This window comes from Mandrillus leucophaeus, unplaced genomic scaffold (genome assembly GCF_000951045.1).
Source record: "Mandrillus leucophaeus isolate KB7577 unplaced genomic scaffold, Mleu.le_1.0 Scaffold1553, whole genome shotgun sequence".
Lineage (NCBI taxonomy): Eukaryota > Metazoa > Chordata > Mammalia > Primates > Cercopithecidae > Mandrillus > Mandrillus leucophaeus.
This window is the reverse complement of record NW_012101536.1, coordinates 310,393-330,541: the sequence shown is the minus strand read 5'-3', so window position 1 is coordinate 330,541 and position 20,149 is coordinate 310,393. Positions and strand designations below refer to the sequence as shown.

At 38.2% G+C, this 20,149-nt stretch overlaps 1 protein-coding gene across 1 annotated transcript in view; it reads right to left on the bottom strand.

Moving 5' to 3' along the window:
- SYTL5 (synaptotagmin-like 5) overlaps positions 1 to 20,149 on the bottom strand; it is a 227,752-nt gene that overhangs the window by 27,870 nt on the left and 179,733 nt on the right. Inside the window, exons 7-9 of the mRNA XM_011975413.1 lie at positions 8,922 to 9,063; positions 4,090 to 4,219; positions 2,278 to 2,378 (exon numbers count right to left, since the gene is read on the bottom strand). Of these exons, the coding sequence (XP_011830803.1) occupies positions 2,278 to 2,378; positions 4,090 to 4,219; positions 8,922 to 9,063 (373 nt within the window). The remainder of the gene's footprint in view (positions 1 to 2,277; positions 2,379 to 4,089; positions 4,220 to 8,921; positions 9,064 to 20,149) is intronic.

Sequence of the window (20,149 nt, the reverse complement as noted above, 5' to 3'; positions counted from 1 at the left end):
CATTCAAGGGGATGTGAAGTGGTGTCTCATTGTGATTTTAATTTTTGTTTCTCTGATAACTAATGATGCTGAACATATTTTAAGGTGGCTATTAGGCATTTGAAAATCTTCTTTGATTAAATGTCTATCCAAATCTTTTCCCCATTATCTAATACGATTATTTGTCTTTTTGATATTGAATGTAAGGGTTTTAAGAAATATATTCTAGATACAAGTCCTTTAACAAATATATAATTTGAAAATATTTTTCCAGTCTGTGGCTTGACTTTTCATGTCTGTAATGTTGTCTTTTGAAGTGTAAACATTTTTCATTTTGATGAAATTCAATTTATCGGTGTTTTTTTTCTTGAACACATGCGTCATGCTTTTGGTGCCATATCTAAGAATTATTTGCCTAACTCAAAGTCATGGAGATTTTCTCCTAGGTTTTCTTTTAGAATTTTATGGTTTCACTTCTTACATTTAGGTTTATAATCCATTTTGCGTTACTTGTTTTCTGTATGGTATATGTTAAGAGTCAAAGTTCTTTTATGTTTTGTGGTATTTGGATATCCAGTTGTCCCAGTATGATTTGTTGAAAAGGTTATTCTTTCCCCCACTGAAGTACCAAAAATCAATTGGCCATAAAGTTTTTTTATTTTCCTGAAATCTCAATTCTATTGCATTGATTGCCAATGCTTATGTCAATACTGTGTTGTAGTGATAACTATAACTGTAGGGTAAGTTTTTAAATCTAGTAGTATAAATCTTCCAACTTTGCTCTTTAAAATTGATTTTGTTATTCTGGGTCCCATATATTTTCATATAAATGGTAGAATCATATTTTCTATTTCTACGAAATTATCCTGCTTGTATTTTGATGGGTTTGCATTGTCTATACATTTATTTGGAGAGAATTTCCATCTTAAAAATATTGAATCTTCTAATCCATTAACACAGAATATATTTCTATTAATTTAGGTCTCCTTTAATTCAGAAATATTTTTGTTAATTTCAATGCACATGTCTTAACTTTTAAAAATGAATTTATTCCTTACTTTTGAAAATTATTTTTCATGCTATTATGAATGGACTAATATTCTTAATTTCATTTTCCAATTGATTATTGCTAGTATATATAAATACAGTTGATTTTTGCGTATTGATCTTATTTCCTGCAACCTTGCTGAACTTATCAGTTCTAGTCATATTTTTGTAGATCCTTTAATAACTTCTACATACAGAATCATGTCATTTTCTTCTTTAGTATATTGATATAAATTATGCTGACAAATATTCTTATATAGATTCATTCTTCCACCCATACTTAGCATAAAACTTGCTTATTGCCATTTTTATTCACTGCTAGATTTTAACTGATATTATATTTAAAGTTTTGCATATATATTCATAAACTAGTTTGACTTGTAGTTTTATTTTTTAAACTATTTTAAAAATCAAGTCTCAGTGTCAAGATTATACTGGCTGCATACAATGAATGTAAAGATTTTAATGGTTTTCTAAGATCAGGAATAGTTTAATAGTTTAATAATGTTGGAATTAGTAATTCTTTAAAAGTTGAACATGAGTAAGCTTTGAAATAATTTGATCTCACTGCCTACCTCTCTTTTGGAGGTAGATTTTAAAGTATTTTCCCAGTTTTTTTGTACTATAGAAAATGTTATTTCATTTTATAACTCTAAGTTTCCTAGTTTGCTTTGGAAAAACTATCAATACCATTTTACATTTGTGTTCTATTTCTTCCAAGGAGTCCAAATTTTATTATAGCAATTACAGAAATCTGAATATCAGAATATTAGACTGGGAAATAACCTTTACAATAATCTAATTTAACCTTCTCATTCTAGAAATGAGTTCACTGAAGCATTAATTTTCACATAATTTTGTCTCAGTTTAGAAGTGAATTTATTAGTGGTAACTTGAGATATAGCAATGTTCATATAAATATGTAATCAGATATGCCTAATAATATTTGGCTTAGGAAAATGCTAGGATCCCTTATTTCCCAGGTTTAGATTAAGTGATAAGCCTTTAGCAGGAAACCGAAATCCCCAACATGTGTTTTCTTAGACATAACCTTCACTCATTAACATGATTAACCATTACGTTTTCTAAGTCATTATTTCTGTGTTTATGCGTTGACTGTGAAGACTAACAAGAAGAGATGATTGTATATCCTCTCTTTACTCTCAACTCATCATCACCTAAAAATGTAACCACTTGCAGCAAGATTATGCCCTTATTTCCTCCTCATCATTATAGCTTCATCCAACTTACCTTGTCTAAAGTCCCAGGGACAGACTTGCTTCTTATGCTTACTGTATCCTCTAAGTCTTCTGTAAATGACTCACTCAAATCTAACTCAGATGGACTCCGATCTGGAAGGTGGAAAGGAAAAAGAAAGACGTGAGTCATCATATTTTGTGAGAAGATTTCATTTTTTATTGTGAGTGTTTCACCTTTATTTCAGTTCTTTATAGGCACAGATCATAAATGTGCCATGAAAGCAACAGTCGGAGTCAGTAACTTCATGCTGTTTATGACAACATACTTCCATTTTTAATAATATTTTGGTAATTGCCTTGGACCAAATTACACTTATGTGTTCATGTTTCCTTCTATCACAGGAGGTTAAATGTTTTACTGTAAAATGCTATGTTTTAAGCTGTTTAAGGCAACTGCTTTGCTCCTAGACTTTAAAAAACTCTCTTAGACTGGGCCCTTAAATTTAGAAAAAAATAAAACCTTAACAATTCTTGCTTGCAATGTTTAGAGAATTCACTGTGTTTTCAGATTTGACATAAAATTCAATGCAACTGATTCTAAACTGCCACTTTGAAATGATATAGCAAGTTCCTTTCACACAAAGAGGAGACGCTATAGATGCAACGAGAGGAAGTTCTATTTCTTAAGGGACCAAAACATTCTTTCATCAGAATAACATCTTGTTTTCAGTTTTGAAAATATAAGTTACAGAGCAATACACCTCTTAGTAATGCTGTAGACAGCTTACCAAGTCAGCACAGCTTATTGCCACAAAATAGTTCTATACCAAAGCACTACTGAGATTGATATAGTTACTTTTAAATGAGAAAGATTGGAGAGAGTAATCAAGTACTTAAGTTTGAATTGATGAAAAAAATAATGCAGAAGTGCTTAGCATAGGCCTGACACAGAGTATGTACTCAATTAACAGGAGTTGTTGAGTCGAAGTAGTAATAGAAGTAGACCCCATGATGTTGGTTTCTAAACTAGTTTAAAAATTTAATTAACAGGTGAACAGCTTTTTTACTTCTGAGCAAAATGTAGCAATAACCACACACATTTAGAAAACCCTTTGGGAGCTGGCTGGCTAGAACAGACTCCTCAATTCAGCATACAGAATCCTGCCTTAGGCTTTATGCATATGTCATCATTAGGAACACGTAACTTTTTAATGTTGAAGATTTCATCATGATTTTTATTCCATGCATGGGACATAAGCTTCATAATTATGACAAATTTCTCTGAAGAATTTTCTTAGTCATAGATATTAACATTTCAAACTGAATAATAGCTGCTTCAGAGGACAGTTGTGATAATGAAGTAAAATGACATATTTGAGTGTACTATGCAAATGAAAGGGGTAATTATTAATATCTTAGTGCTGCTTGCAAATAACTTCTTATTTAAACCACAGAATGATTTTCTTTTGTCTTTATGTAGGAAACTTCTGACCACTATGTCAATTGAACTACCATTTCCTTGAATTCTGAGCTAGCGTTCTTATCTGTCATATCAAATGTATCTTGGAACCGTTCATATTCCCTACATTCAAATATTGATATTCTGATGTAGCACTGAAACTCGGTGATGATGCCTGGCAAGAGTATATACTAAATAAGTGGAATTTTCACAAACGTAAGGTGCCCAAAGCATTACCTGGGTCTATCTTCGAGCAGTTCTTATGGAGTGGCCTACCACCATAGGTCAAAGAAGGGATGCTTACTTTTTAAAGTATGAGACATCCATTTAATACCATACATATCAGTCAATTCCATTAGTTTTAGTCATTTTAAACAACAGAGTAGGCACGTTGTAAATACCCACCTGAGGAGAGAGAGGTTCCAGACACTGCTATGGAAGGTGTGCCAGAAGTGTTTCTGCGGTGACTCTTTGTGAACTCCTGAGAGGTACCTTCAAGAGCAGCCAAATCTGTGGAATTTTCAAAACCATACTCCTTCCCACAAAGTAAAAATGAGAAAAACAAATTATACTGACTGTAATTTACTACAAAATTCATCTATATAAAATATACTCCAGTATAAACACCTTTATAGGTATTACTATTTAGGAGGACCTAATTGACATTTGAAGGACCCTCACCAGGAGTCCATGTAACTCCAAAATTTACCATCAATAATTGCTATCCAAAATCTATTCCAAGAGGTTTGTTAATTAGTGCAAAAGGTATCTGGACAATTTTTTATTCCCCAAATTAATGAGTGTTCTAATAGATGATTAATAAGAACGATTATACAGGTACCCTCAATCTTATATGAACTATGTATAATAATCTGGCAAGATTCAGGCTTAAAACTCTGTTTGGTCCTATTTTGTTCCCTCTTTCAACATACCCTCTCTTCAACCATCCCTTACCTCTTCCACTCCCATTTAACAGAACACCATGTACCTTTTCCATCTAGAAGGCTGGCTGGTCAGAATATGGATGGTTACATCTATTTTGGAATGACTTTCATGCATGGTACTTATCAATGTTCATAAAAAGATAAAGAGAGAAAACTTCCCAAGTTCACAGGAATAGTATTCTTTTGTGTGGTGTCTGCTTGTTAACAAATGCTTGTACATGTGGCAGAATTCAGTCTGGGACTTGCTTTTATTGTAACACATGTTAAAGAAAATTCTGTCCCAACTTTGCCCATGACCATAGACCCAACTTTGTCTGTGACCTTTGCCCTGCCATAGACCAAGGCAGGGCTTGACTGCTGCCTCATCTGAAGCTTGCTTGAGTGTTAAAACAACAACTACAACAAATTTTGGACCTTTCCAGAACTGGGCTGAGGTTAAGAGTCCATTCAAATTACATCATGGTATGATAATGATCAAATCTAAAACAGATTTTTCACTTCTCCCTTCTATAAACAATCAAAAAGTGCCTTTTGAAACCCTAGAGGAAGAATTTCCTCCCTGTTTCCCATATCTTAGACATTCAGGAACACTTTGATGAACTCACTACAGTGAAATGTGGCTTTCACTTGCTTAACATGCTAATTGATTCAGTTTCAATTTAGACTGTTTTTAGTATCTTATTATTCTCCAACATATAATACCTGTAGCAGGAGGTATATAGCTTCTAACTTCCTCTAATTGCCATAGACAAGCAAAGTTTATCAAGAGTGTGACAGAGGTCAATTTGATAAATTAGTTTAGGTCAATTTTCAACCTCTTCAAAAAGTTGTTCACACATGGAGTCCTCTAATGAAGCAAGACCAAGTTCCTTGGAGGCAATTATGTTAATGGCAAGTTTTCCCACAGGTGATCTGTGAGTATCATTAGTATTGTGCAATAATAGGCCAATTAATATTACAGTGTCATTAACAAGCAATACATACCCCAGAGGTTCAGGATGTCAAGTCTAAAATTAATAGGTTACATCACAGTAGAGGACAGGTTAGAGACTTTCATGCTCTAAAAGTTTTCTGTGATGGTTAATATTAGGTATCTACTTGATTGGATTGAGGGATGCCTAGATGGCTGATAAAGTATTATTCTGGGTGCGTCTGTGAGGGTGTTGCCAGAGGAGACTGACACTGGAGTCAGTGGACTGAGAGAGGAAGACCTATTCCCAGTGTGGAGTGGGCACCACCCAATCAGCTGCCAGTGTGGCTAGAACAAAGCACATGAAATAACAGGGATAAGCAGCTTGTTTGCTAAGTCTGCTCACTCTTTCTCTTCCCAAGCTGCACCAGACACTTGGCTTCCTCTCCTCCTATCCTTGGACATCAGACTCCAGGTTCTTCAGCCTTTAGACTCTGGGACTTACACCAGCAGCCTCCCAGGGGCTCTTGGGCTTTCAGCTTCAGACTAGGGTTACATTGTCAGCCTCCCTGGTTTTGAGGCATTTGGACTTGGATTGAGCCATCCTACTGTCTTCTCTCTTTCCACAACTTGCAGACAGCCTATCGTGGGACGTTGTCTTGTAACTGTGTGAACAAATTCTCCCTAATAAACTCCCTTATATATATCTGCATATATCTTATCGGTTCTATCCCTGTGGAGATCCCTGACTAATATATTTTCTTTCATGCTAAAGCAGAAAAGAACATTGAAACAAAGAGATGCTAAGAAATGGGAGAAATTGAGAAGTTGTTACCTTGTTCATCATCTAATGCTATATACTTCCCATCTAAGGCTATATACTTCCCTGTATAATGAAAGAGCAAATGTACTTCATAAACTACTGTGCTGTCTTATTTTTATTCAATAGAAAGTTCTTCTCTTTGTTTCTCTTTTTTTCTCTTAGAAAAGACCAACTTAGACCACGTAGATTGCAAGAATGAGCTCAACATAGGCACTGCCTACATATATGTACACATAGTCTACTAAATTGCAGGGAATTTCTGTTGGGGAAATCTGGGCGCTGTTAAACAAAGAAATACACAAGTAGGGGTTGTTAGTTTTGAGGGTATTAGCACATGAAAAGGGTGATTTCCCCCCTAATAATCTCAAATTGTACGTAGGAAGATAAACTTTGTTGTGAGAATAAACTTGATTAACTTATTGGTCATTGGACTGATTGTCAGCTGCTACCCACTGGGACAACTGTACTAGATGTAAAATTTTAAAAAATATTTCTGTGTCAGTTGATAAACAGCACTACTCCCAGTCCACTCCCCACTTCCCTGTGCTCACCCTCATCCATAAGCCCAGGTCTCCCCATAATTCAGATCTAGTGCATGACATGGAAGGGTCCCCAGGATACTGCCCCAGCCTTGTGCCAGTGTCTGTTGTGATTTCTCAACGTCCCTGCCAGACTGGTCACTAAGTAGTTTGAATATCATTCCTCTTTAGATTCCAGGAGTTGAGTGTATTCGTCAACTATCCATGCACCTTTCTAGCTATTGAACAGAAATGGCTTGCTGACCTTAGCATAAATATTTATGAAATTTTAAATATGCCTTTTATCTTAGCAACTACGAGTTAGACTATAAATGTTTAAATAAATCTATTATTGTTGTTCAGTCTGTCTGAATGCCTTAACAGAATTTGACTACTCGCCACCTCCACTATCTCTTTGTTTCAAAACCCAGTCTCTCACATGGGGTATGACGATGGCTTACTGATTGCTTTTCTGGCTTTCACTCTTGTTCTCTACAGCTGGTTCTCAGCACAACCCCCAAATCCTGCTTAAAGAGAAGGCAGATTATGTTACTCTTCTGCTGTAAAACCTCCAGTTTCCCCCATCTTAATCAGTGTGAATGCTGACTGCACACATCACTCTTCAAGGCTCTCTCCAGCCCTATGACCTCTTTGGATTCATTTCCTAGTTCACTTTGCCTCATTCACTCACCACAGCTGCATTGGCCTCCTTCCTCTTCCTTGAACATACCAGGTGTGCTCCCACCTCAGGGGCTCCACACTGGCTGTTCTTCTAGAGGCATTAAAAATATTTTAGAAACTGGCTGAGCAAGGGCACTGACCAATCAAGATGGAGGCCAGCTACAAGGAAGTGGAGCAGCCTTCCCTGCATGTACCTGCTAAATATCAGTGCTGTCTCTGCCTGGTGGAACACCGTGCCCCAGAAAACTACATTGCTAATTCTCTCACTTCCTTCAAGTCTTTGCTTGACTAGAGTCTGTTATATAGTAGGTTCTCATTAAATGTTGGTTGAGTCAAAAATTGTTTGTATTGTATGAACTCACTGCTCATATAAAGATTTATCAAATATAGATGCCAGCAATGGATGGAGCTTCCTGCTAAATAAAAAAATCTAGTATATGCTAATTCATTCCAAATACAACTTCCAACGGAATAGTTAATAAAAGAGAACATTTTTCCCAAAATACTTTTTTCATATTCTTTTAAAAGAGAAAACCAATAGAAAATAGAATTGATCACATATATATATAAAAAAAATACAATTTAAGCCTTCATTATATGTTGACCCCCTATTTTAACAGATGTATAGAAAAGAAAACTATAAAAATTTCTACTTTAAAAACTAGATAACAGTTCTACTTTTCCAGATTTAAAACAGTTTGGAAAAATTTGTGCACTCAACCTATGAATATTTTCTCTAAAGAGTAACAGAGAGGATCAAAATCGGAGCCTTCTAAAATGTTCTATATTTATTTAAACCATATAGCAATTTAAACCTCCATCATACAAGTACTACCTTTGAATCTGGTCTTTCCCTTCCCTTTTTCACTTTGGGTTTCCTTCCAGGAGCTAAGATGCAGGAGGTTCAGTCCTGATGAAGCTTCTACCTTTAAAGAGCATAAAGAACATGCTCTGATATATAGAGAGTTGAAACCTAGCCACGATGCAGTGGTGAGGTTGAATTTCAGAGACTCCGTGTCTGATATGGTTTGGCTCTGTGTCCCTACCCAAATGTCATCTCGAACTGTAATCCCCACAATCTCCATGTATCGAGGGAGGGACCTGGTGGTGGATGATTGAGTCATCAGGGAGCCTTCCCCTGTGCTATTCTGGTGATAGTGAGTTCTCACGAGATTTGATAGTTTTACAAGTGTTTGACAGACTCCTTCTGCCATGATTGTAAGTTTCCTGAGGCCTCTGCAGCCATGCGCAACTGTGAGTCCATTAAACCTCTTTGGTTTATAAATTACCCGATCTCTGGCAGTTCTTTATAGCAGTACGAGAACGAACTAATACAGTGTTCATCAGGTTTGTATACTTACTCTACTGATGACTGAGGTCACACTTCGTGTGCTTGGGGCTGGAGACCTCTGAGTGACTGGGGTCACACCACTGCTCCTACTGCTCTTTGGGGTCCTAGAACCAGCTTCCTGGTCATTGAGATCTGATGAGCCAGTGTTTCCCCTAAATGAGAAAGCATATTCTGACTTTAACATGGAAGCAGAGCAGCAACCAAATACACAGGCAGAGTAAAGCTGACGAGGAAACTGATAAGAACATGTGAACCACACTGAGTTCACAAGAGTCACACTGGAACTGCTCAGAAACTATCATGTCACCTTCCTCCTCAAAGACCCTGAGGGTATCACTAGATTTGTCTCCATTTGCCTGACTCCAGGGTCACTGGAATTAAACTTCACCCCATCTTTCTCATTTTGTTTCCTTCTGCTTACCAGCATTCTCTCAGCCAGTTTGGGTTCCTTACCATTTTCTCAACTCGCCATCTTGAATTCCACCTCCTGAGGCCTTTTCTTACCTTCTCTCCACCTGTTATGCCCTCTTAACCACTCTCCATCTATGCAAATCTTTCTCAGTCTTCAAAGGCAAATGAAGTCCAGCCTTCCCCATTAGGCCTTTCCTGTCAAGCAGAAGCCTTGTCAACCTCTGTTCCACTCAGTTCCTATTGACTTATGGTCTTTGCCTGACTACTGTATTTAGTACTTGACTGCACAATGTCTTGTTTGACTCCCTAGTGGATCCACATATGAGAGCTTGGGTGTTTCATTAAACTATGAACTCCTTGGGAACAGAGTCTATGCCATAATTATCATGTATCTCCAGCAGCTTTGTAGTGACTTAGTACAAAGAAGCCACTCAATACATATTTAATCAAAGATTAGAAGTTATATTTCATTTCTCTGTGTTGTTTTAGTGTCTAATTCATGGTGGACATTTAATAAATATGGTACAAAAATAATGACATTTGGTAAATGAGCTTGAATCACTTTCATGTGTGCTAAAACGATTCAATTCAATCCAATAACAATAAATGAAAAAGCAGTTCTTGCCCTTGAGGTGTTCACAATTTTCTTATTAAATGAGCTTCATAAGTCAACATAAATTTTGACAAATTGGAGTTTAAGAGAAGTGTTTGTTCCCATTTTATTCTTTTTCCTCAGTAGGCACAAAATACGCTAAGTGGTAAAACAGAAGTCCTTATGAGTTTTACTCTCTCAGTTACTGTCTTAATAAGTTACAAATGCACATATAATAGCACACATCTGGCCGGGCGCGGTGGCTCAAGCCTGTAGTCCCAGCACTTTGGGAGGCCGAGACGGGCGGATCACGAGGTCAGGAGATCCAGACCGTCCTGGCAAACACGGTGAAACCCCGTCTCTACTAAAAAATACAAAAAACTAGCCGGGCGAGGTGGCGGGCGCCTGTAGTCCCAGCTACTCGGGAGGCTGAGGCAGGAGAATGGCGTAAACTCGGGAAGCGGAGCTTGCAGTGAGCCAAGATCACGCCACTGCACTCCAGCCTCGGCGACAGAGCGAGACTCCGTCTAAAAAAAAAAAAAATAAAATAGTACACATTTTATTGGTAAAGCATACCAGCAGTGGTTAATAGTGATGAGGACTTACAGTTAAGCCAATAAGAGGAAAGACTAAATAGAATAAAGGAATATTTTTTAAAAGAATGTTTAAATGTTTAAATGTGCACATATCATTACTAGAAGACAAATCAGGCAGAAGAATAGGCAATGACCATTGGATAGAACTGTCAACCACAACTCCTAAGTGTTTTCAAAGCTGTGCACCAGAGAAGTCACCAAAACCAAATTTGTCCTGGACCACATTACCAGCTACCACCACCTTCAATAATCATGAATAGCAGTGGCATTTACTTAGTATCCTCTAGGCGTTAGCCATTTTCCATCCACCAATATCCCTGTAAAATATGTTTTAGAATATTATTTAATATTTTTTAAATGAAGAAATTGAGTCTTGGAGAGGTTAAATAATTATTCCATACATGTATGTGTGCACACACACACATGCATACACACACCGACAAACCACCATGCTATCAGCATAAAAACAGTATTGTCAGTCTACCCAAAGCCTGTGACCATTCTAGTTTCTCATACTGCTTACTCATCATTTCACTAAGAACAAGTCATTACAGCCTGGCAGGTTTTGCATTTATAGAGTGAACTATCAAACAGAAGATAATCAAAGGAACAAGGAGCTAGGAGTTAGTTTCTTGGGACTTGATTATGAGAATTATGAAAATTTTCTATGTTACTAAAGAGTGGTTACTAAAGGGTGGCATTTCTTTTTTACTAAAGAGTCTCTGCAGAAAGGATCTGTGGCTTCCTCTTTGTAGAGATGGCACTATAAGTAAATTATAGTACTATGGACTCAGCTGAGAAGATGTCTAAGACCGTGTCTGTTGATTCTGACAAGAGAGTAAAATTTTGTGATTAAGTAAATTGATACACTTTGGAACTCTAATTTTCTTGGTGATTTTCCTGAACCCTTCTACCTGGAGCATGACGTTTCTACATTTGACAACAGTTAGCCACATTTGTACCCTTCCAAGTATTTCCGCTCATCTCAGAGGTCCTACTTAGGAGAGGCATATAGACTTTCCCGCTGATGCTGTACTGTGACCATAGGTTCTCTAGAACAATGTTAACACAAAAATATGTCTCCCTACTGTTTCAGGTAAAATCTTCTTTAAAAAGAAAGGGCAGGGGTGAATCTTGCAGAAATGAGCCGAGAAGTTATGAACCAAAGGGACTCATGTGGGTATTTCTGCCTGTGTGTGTGTGGAAGGTCTTCCCAGAGCCAGGTGATTTTCAGAAAGGCCTCATCATGGATTAGCCTTGCTGAAACCAAAAGTGCTACTTATGTAGAAGCTCTGGCAGAAGTTGATTAATTGTGGTGGTGACATTCAAGAGGTTATCCTATAATAAGGAAAAAATTCTTGTGATTGTAAGTCAGCTACTGCAAATTATCATTGCCAGCAGCATTATCTCAAAAATGACATAGACTTTCACATTTGTCCCTGACATTTATTGTGAGCTTCTCAAAAATTTTTTTTCCAGTTGATTAAACTCGGAAAAGGTTTAGTCTAATAAGGCATATTGTCATAAATATTTGGGTGCCAACTCATTTAGAAGTTATGTAAAATATGACATAAAATACATGAATCTTTGCCACTTAAATTGGAAAAGGATAAAAGCTATGTCAAGTCAAAATTAAAGTTGTGAAGTTTAAAGGTCAACTAAGAAAAAGCAATTTTTTGATTCAGCTATCATGTTACTTAGATTTAAATAAAAAGTATGATAAATCAGTGCCAACAAACCTTCAAGATAAATGTGGTTAAGTAAAAACCGGCAAGAAAGAGATACATTTATCTCATTCTAAAAGGCCCAAATGTGGGGATATGTCACTGTCTGGGAGTTTGGATATTCTGAGTTGCTGAAAGACACATTTTCCAGATTAGGAAAGAGTTTCATTTACTTTACCTTATGAAATATACTTTAAAAGCCTTCTGTTTTGTTATCTCTAATTCCATGGGTAGGGTAAACACATCCAACAGCAAGAATTTCAGTATACTCTTACAATGACCCTGTATGGCAGATGCATATGAATGTTTGTTCCAAGCTAGGGAACTCAGGAGTGGCCAGCCCTGAGATTTGTTTCTTACCTATGAAAACCATCTGAGCCCCTGGCCCTTCTCATGGAACACGGGCCACACCAGGGACTGAGGCCCCGAGTTTTGGGTTAAATGAAGGTTTCCAGGTGGAGGTTGTTTAGGGGGAAGGTTTTAAGTGAAAATGTTATATAAACTACATTGTTATTTGCAAGCGGTTGTGGTTTTCCTGCCCAGCCCACCACTGGTGGACTCTTCCCTGTGTATAAGATGCTAATAAAATCGTACGTCTCGTTTGCCGGCTCTGAGTTTTTTGAACCTGGCAGCTTCCCTATTGAGGTTAATAGGGGTTCAGCACGGCACCATGTTGCTCAAAAATCTTGATAACAGCTTCCCAGATATATCCATTTCTAGACAGAGGATCCAAGGGTAGGATCCTCATAATGTAATGAGCTGCCTTTCTGCTTTACATAAAGGTCTCCTAGGATTTGTAGCCAGGAAATAATTTCCCAGGATCCAACCTTCCCAGGGTGACTGACAGTGTTGAGCCTGTTCCCATATGGTTAAATGTGTGCTCTCCTAAGGCAGCCTGAACCTGAGAGATCCTAAAACTCACTGGGACGATGAGACTAATGTGCAACACAACACAGAGACAATGCACAATATTCTTTCTGAGGTTTATGAGCTTTCCTAACTTCTTATAGTTATTTTGGAGCGACAATGAATATGCAGGAAAGACGGCCAATGGAGACTGCAATTAGAAAGTGAGATGAGCCTGCTAACTGGGAAAGAGATAACTAAAAATGAATGTAGCTCGATCTTCTAGTCTTTGGTGATCCCCAAATGCTGTGTCTTTATTAATAGTCTTATGTGAGATGAGTGGCCCTCATCCTCAGACGCACATTAGAAACTCCTGGGGAGCTATTAAAACGCCCATGTCCAGACTATACTGAGGCTAGTCACATGGGACTCTCTGGGTGTGGGATCTAGGTGCCAGCATGTTTTAAAACTCCCCAGGTGATTCCGATATGTAGCCAGGGCTGAAAACCACTGTGCTAAGCTGTGGATAAAAGTTCATTGATCACAGACATCTCTCCACCTGCATTGTTCCCTCCCCTTCTACCACTATGTTTTTTTTTTTTAATTCAGCAGTACTGACGTGAAAAGAGCTCAGTTGTCCTTGTGGTTCAGACTGTGATACATGGAAGGACACTTTGTCTTAGTGAGTGAATGTGTTGCACTAGGAATCAGCAAACTATGGCCTGTGGACATATTTGGACCCACCAAATGTTTCTATATAGTCATGTGCTTAGAGTAATTTTTACATTTTTAAATAGTTGAAAAAAGTCAAAAGAAGAATATTTTGTGACACATGAACATTATAGGAAATTCAAATTTCAGAGCCCATAAATGAAATTTGATTGCAATTCAGGCAGCCCATTCATTCATGTATTGTCTATACTTCTTCCATGTTCTGACAGTAAAGTTGAGTAGTTGAGACAGAGATCATATGGCCCACAAAGTCAAAAATATTATCTGTACCTTTACAGAAAAGGTTTGTTGATCTCTGCGTGTATGCCAGTTTGGGGAAAAACTCTAAGCATGGTTATCCTCTGCTCTCACAGTACTACAACAATCATCAATCGTCACAGAAGACTTCTGTGAGCAAAGGTGTGGGGTTTTTCCCCACACACCAAGCAGCAGACACCAGCTGTGTGTCCTCTAATTAAATTCTGACACTATCTATTAAAAAAGAGTGTCAGATCCCACAGGGTGAGGACTCAGTCCCCAAGACTGTCCTCTCCCAGACACCAGTCACAAGTCTGGGCTTTCAGAACTTCTGACCAACTGTCTTCAATTTGGGGTTCCCATGACCCCCTCTTTGTGTTTGATTAGCTGGAGTGGCTCACAGAACTCAGGGAAACACTTACATCGACCAGTTTATTATAAAGGATATTACAAAAGATACAGATAAAGAGATGCGTAGGGGGAGGTATGGGGATAGGACTGTAGAGCTTCCATGCCCTCCCTGTGTGTACCACCTTTCTGGCACCTCCACATTTGTGGCTATCCAGAAGTTCTCCGAACTCTGTTCTCTTGGATTTTTTTACACTTTTTAATTTTTTTTTTATTATACTTTATGATCTGGTCTAGGGTACTTGTATGGAGGCTTCATTACATAGGCATGATTGACAACTGTGTAAAAATGTGATTGGACAGAAAGTGCATGATCTAAACCCAGCAAGGCCTGTCTGTTCAGGCTTTTCTTGGTTTCTCTGTGTAGCATTCCTTCCTCTAGGTTATGAGGCAGGGTTCTCCAGAATGAGGGTCTTTTGAACCACAATCAGGTTACAGTCCTGCTTTGGCAGGTGAAAGAAGGACAGTAGAAGGTCCGAGAGATTATGTTTTCTGAGGCCTAAAGTGGCCCAACAGCATAACAAGGACTATGGAAGTTAGGAGGCAGGAACTATAGATGAGAATATATATATATATATTAACACCACAGTGCCTATGCACACAGGCGCACACACACACACACACACACACACAGATGAGTCTATTTAAAAACAAAACTCTTTGGAGAAGCCAATACACCTAAAAGAAGTAAATTTCAGATATTGGGGGTTTGTGTGTTACACTTAGGCCCAAGTGAGCCATCATAGGATCCCTTGAAAGCAGAATTAGGGAAGCAGAGAGATGAGAAAGACATGGAAATTCCTCAAGCAGCTTCTATAGCTGCAATGTCCCCTGAAGCCACTGGCCTTATAGGGCTTACTCACACATATCTTCCTTTTCCTTTTTGGAAAGAGGACAAGAGTAGTATAATGTAGTAGGCACTCAATGAAATTGTGCCAAATGAATCCCAGTGTTAATTATATAAATAGCTTTATAATTCGACTTAATGAAACAAAAGCTGCTTTGTTTGGTGGTTTTAAAACGTTTAGTGTTTCCTCAATGGATTGGTTTCCTTTAAGAAAACTCCCTCTAAAACGGAGGAGACAGTTACCATGAGGAAGGGACTCCAGCTGGGTATGAAGAAATAGATCTTAAGAACAGGTGGTACTCTCCATGTGATAATATTTTTGTTTTTTAGCATCTCATTAAAATCCTGATCTAATTTCTTATTTCTAAATAATGACCAGAAGCCGTTTTGAGGAGAGAGGCCAGCAGCCATGAAAAGCCTTGGGTCAATTAGAAGTCGGGGGCAAGAAGAAAGCTCCAGTGTGTCTTTTCCCATAGACACACAAAAAAGGAAGTGCTTAACAGAACTTCACTTTTCAGCAACTAAATGGAACAAATACTTACTCCATACTTAGTAGTTCAGAATTGCCAGTCGCTCGTTCTGAGTAGGATGTTATATTGCATATAAGCAGATAGGTATTAAGGCATCCAAAGACATCTACATCCTGGTCCAAATTACCTCTCCATCTCTTCATCTCTTGTACACCATACTTCAATTTTTATACTCTAGAAACTCTGAACAGTTTCTTTTCAGCACACGCAGTCTGCCTTATGTCTATTTTCCTTTGTACTTTTTATTTCCTCTGCATAGAATGCTCTTCCTATCTTTCTTTACCTGGCCGAGTCCTCCTCATTTCTTAAAAGCTGCTTAGGGATCATTTCAATGAAGCGTACCTGAATCCTTTGGAAGGATAAATGCTTATCTTTGGTTTTCTCATAGCACGTAGAACATATTTTTAAAGTTGTATTATTATATTGTATTTAAATTATTTGTTTAGTTATCCCAGCCTTCCTGCTAAATTGGAAGCTCATAAAAGGGTGGAACAGTATTACTGTCTAAGAACTTCCACATTTACCATCTGGCATATATAGTACTACGTCAATAATGTTGGCAGAGCTGTGTGTTGAATTCATTTGTATGAATAGAATGCATAGATGACCAAGTCATATATCTCTGCTCCTCAATGATTTGTAGAAGAAAGGCCATCTATTGTATCTTAGCTACTCTGAGAAACGTAACATGTCACATAATACATATTTAGATAGCAGTGAGTAAAAGGGCAATTTACTAATTTGGAGGAGGGGGATGTGTTAGATTTAGTTCACAGAAATAGAGCATGCCAAGACAGTGCATCCATGGGAAACAATTGGAGAAACAGACAAAACAGCAAGGAGGAGGCTTCAGGCTTACAATCATTTGATCACAGGAATTAAGCATAGGTGTGGCTGAATTACTGAGCCTCCATACCTTCTCACATTATTCACATTATAGTGAGGAAAGTCACAGGTAATATAAAGTAAACAGAAATCAGGGGCTGAACAATGGTCTGACAAACTGCATCTTTGAAGGAGGTCTGAGAGGAGTTTGGGAGGGAGGTTGTAGCAGACTCTGTCAGTGTCCCTGCCCATTTGCCCTCAGCACTCACCTCTACCCACAGAATCTTGGTTATTGGGAATACACAGAACTCCCTGCCTGAGTAGTTTTTTGAATCATGGGAGCATGGAGCCCCTGTGAACAGGGCAAGTCGAAGTGCCAGAGAGTTAGTGCCCTAGAAGCAGCCCTCAATAAATTTTGAACAGCTGCTGTAAAAATACCCCAGATTCCCTACCTCTTGACTGGATAACTCTGATGTATGTTCAGCACTGTTTTCTAGAATTGGCCAGTGAGATGGAGCTCTAGTTGCCCACAATAGCAACTGGCTTAATTAATGATACATCCTTTTTGCCTTCTTCCCTTCCCTGGCTCATTTCCCCACTCTCCTATCTCTGTTTCCCTAGACCACATCCTGAACATATTACTTACTCTTGAATCCTTATGTCAGCATTTTCTTCCAAAGGAACCCAAATCAAGTGTATATTGGTGCATATGGTGGGCAAAGGATGAGTTTAGAAAAGGATGGCTTTGAGTTCTAAATAGAAGTTTCTAGCTAAAGTTCTTTTTTTTTTTTTTGCAACTTCAGACTGTGTATCTCCCACTGATATGGTCACAGTATAACAAAATACTCTGGTGAATTCATGTTTCCCCTCCTGTTTTATCATGTGTCAGTTGCTCCCTGGAATTAAAATTCACTTTTCTCGGGCCCCCATGGTTTTGCAAATTGCTTTAGGCTGTTAGCATTTGCTACAGCTTGTGGCTCTGATTGCCCACCCTTCACTCCCCGTAAGGAGGGCTGAGCTTACCCAAAGGAGATTAAAATGGAAAAAAAGGAATTAGCAGTGACAAAGGAGGGAAAGGCACAGGAAAGAGGTGAAAGTAATTTTCCTTTGGAGGACAATGCTCACAGCCTTTATCCTGTTGAGTCACCAAACGATCATTATAGAATAAAATGTACGTACTTTCAGAGATATGCTGTACATTTGAACATTTTTTAAGCCTGGTAAGCAATGGAGTTGGCTATTAGCATTAGCAACTAGGTATGTAGTGTTTTATCTAATACACAAAACAGACCATTGTTGACTTTGTGGATGTGGTCCTGACTCAGAGTTAAACACTCCCGCCTTGCTATATTCAAATTTCTAGTAAGAGGTTGCCACCTAATTGGCACCTTAATTGCAAAGATGTCAATGAAAATTACATTCAGGACAGGAGAATAATTTTATTTCTGATGAAAAAGAAGGTATCATTTAGTGATAGAATGGGTTTAATAAACTCACTTTACCAAAATAATAGATATGAGGAATGGATGATTCTTCAAATTCATGATAGTACCAGAAGTGCCATATTTCCTGGACAGAGAGAGAAAGAGAGAGGGGCAGTGCTTGAAATGAGGATGAGAACTAGTTAAGGGCTGGTTTGAATGGTGTGGTCTCTGCTTTTGGTGGATCACAGCCAAAGCAAAGTAGCTTATGAAGCTTCACAGAGACTGATCATCAGTCCCAGACTCCCTGAAGAGCAACTGGGAATAACTGGATGAAACTGGTGTGCGTGGGGCAAAGGAGTGGGAGGGCAGAAAGATGAGAACCTAGTTGGTTACGAGACCAAACAAGGTCCCACCATCTGTTCACAGTCCATGTAAATATTGCCATATTCTCCAATGACGTGATAGAAAGGTTACTGAGAAACAGCATCATTCTTCCTCCATTTTTACTGAACAAAATACATTTTAGGCTCAAAGTTCTACTTTTCCTTTGTTTTTTTTTTAAGATAACATTGTTGGTGTCTCCCTCAGATTCCTTTTACCAGCTGTGCATGCTCCTCCCTAGCTCCTGAGTTCTTTTCTACTAATGGATGTCACTTGCCACCTTCAGAGGCATTCCCTCTGGCACTGGAGCTGGACGCCTAGAAATGCCCTGGAGTTTGTCTTCCCCTCACCCCTACAGAAGAGCAGTCAGATAAAATACAGAGCTCGCAGTTAAACTTGAATTTCAGATAAAAAATAATTTTTAAGCATAAGGATGTCCCAAATATTGCATGAAACATACTTATACTAAAAAACAGTTGTTAGTCTCAACTATATATACCTGGGCATCCTGTATCTTCATTTGCTAAGTCTAGAGACTCTATTCAAGGGAGGCCATGGTCAATGACTGACTGGTATAGGAGTGCAATGGTCCAGCTCCTCAACGTGGAGAAAGCTCAGGGATATAGTTTATGCTCTAGAATCTCTTACAGGATCAGGCTGAGTCCTCAGACCTCACTGAAGCTAGCACTATTGTTTAGCTTCTTCCTCTTCTCTATTCTGTCTCTCCTACTCCCTTCCTGGTTTCTCTTGGAATCACTTGATTAATAATAAATCACTTGCTTATAAATTCTTGCCTAGGCGTCTGTTTCTGGGAGAGCATGACTTAAGTTAGAGATCTTGTAAATCATACCACAGTGACAGCTCATCACAACTTTGTAGGGATTAAAAATCACTACCTTGAATAATATTCTGTTTATTAACTAGAGCTTACATTTATTTTCCTAAAAATATTCTTTGTCTCATGTGTCAAGTCCCTAGCAACTGGTGAACATCCATTTGACAAGCTCTTCTGAGAGGCTGCTAGGGCCTCTTTAATCTATTCATACTTTCCCCTGCTTTGAAACTACTGAAAAGAAATAAAGCCAACTGGACATCTGATAAAACATCATTTACACTGTTATATGATGTGAGCTTTAAAAAGGAATGCCGAAGCCCAGCTGCTCCAGGAAAAGATCAATGATCCATGAAAAAAATATGCATTGTAAAGGAGAAAGGGGAATTATTAGCAAGCTGGGTCAGGCAATAGACCAAAGAGACTGGGATCTTACAGTCTCTTTAGATGATGGCAGTTAAGAAAAGATGGGCTACCTCCTGCCTCAATTTTCTAAGGACTCATTTTGAAATAATGGAACTCATCTCACTGTGGCAGTTCATTAATGAGTCATCATTGTGATAAATGCACGTTCAAGGGAAAGGACATTTTGCTCTATTGATCTCCCGAGCATCTTTACTCACTTTCTTCATGGGAAAACATTGTTCTTAGCATGCTTAAGCCAAAGCACTCCTGACTACAATGTTCTGACTATGTGTAAGCCATTTCAGGTATTTACAATTTAAGATAAAGTCTACTTAGGGAATTCCTTTCAGCTTACAACAAGAACAAGATGTTCCTGGGTCAATATACCAGTATTTGGTGATGCATGTCCATATGGCTTTATAGTTTTGGTTATTTATACCTACCAGTA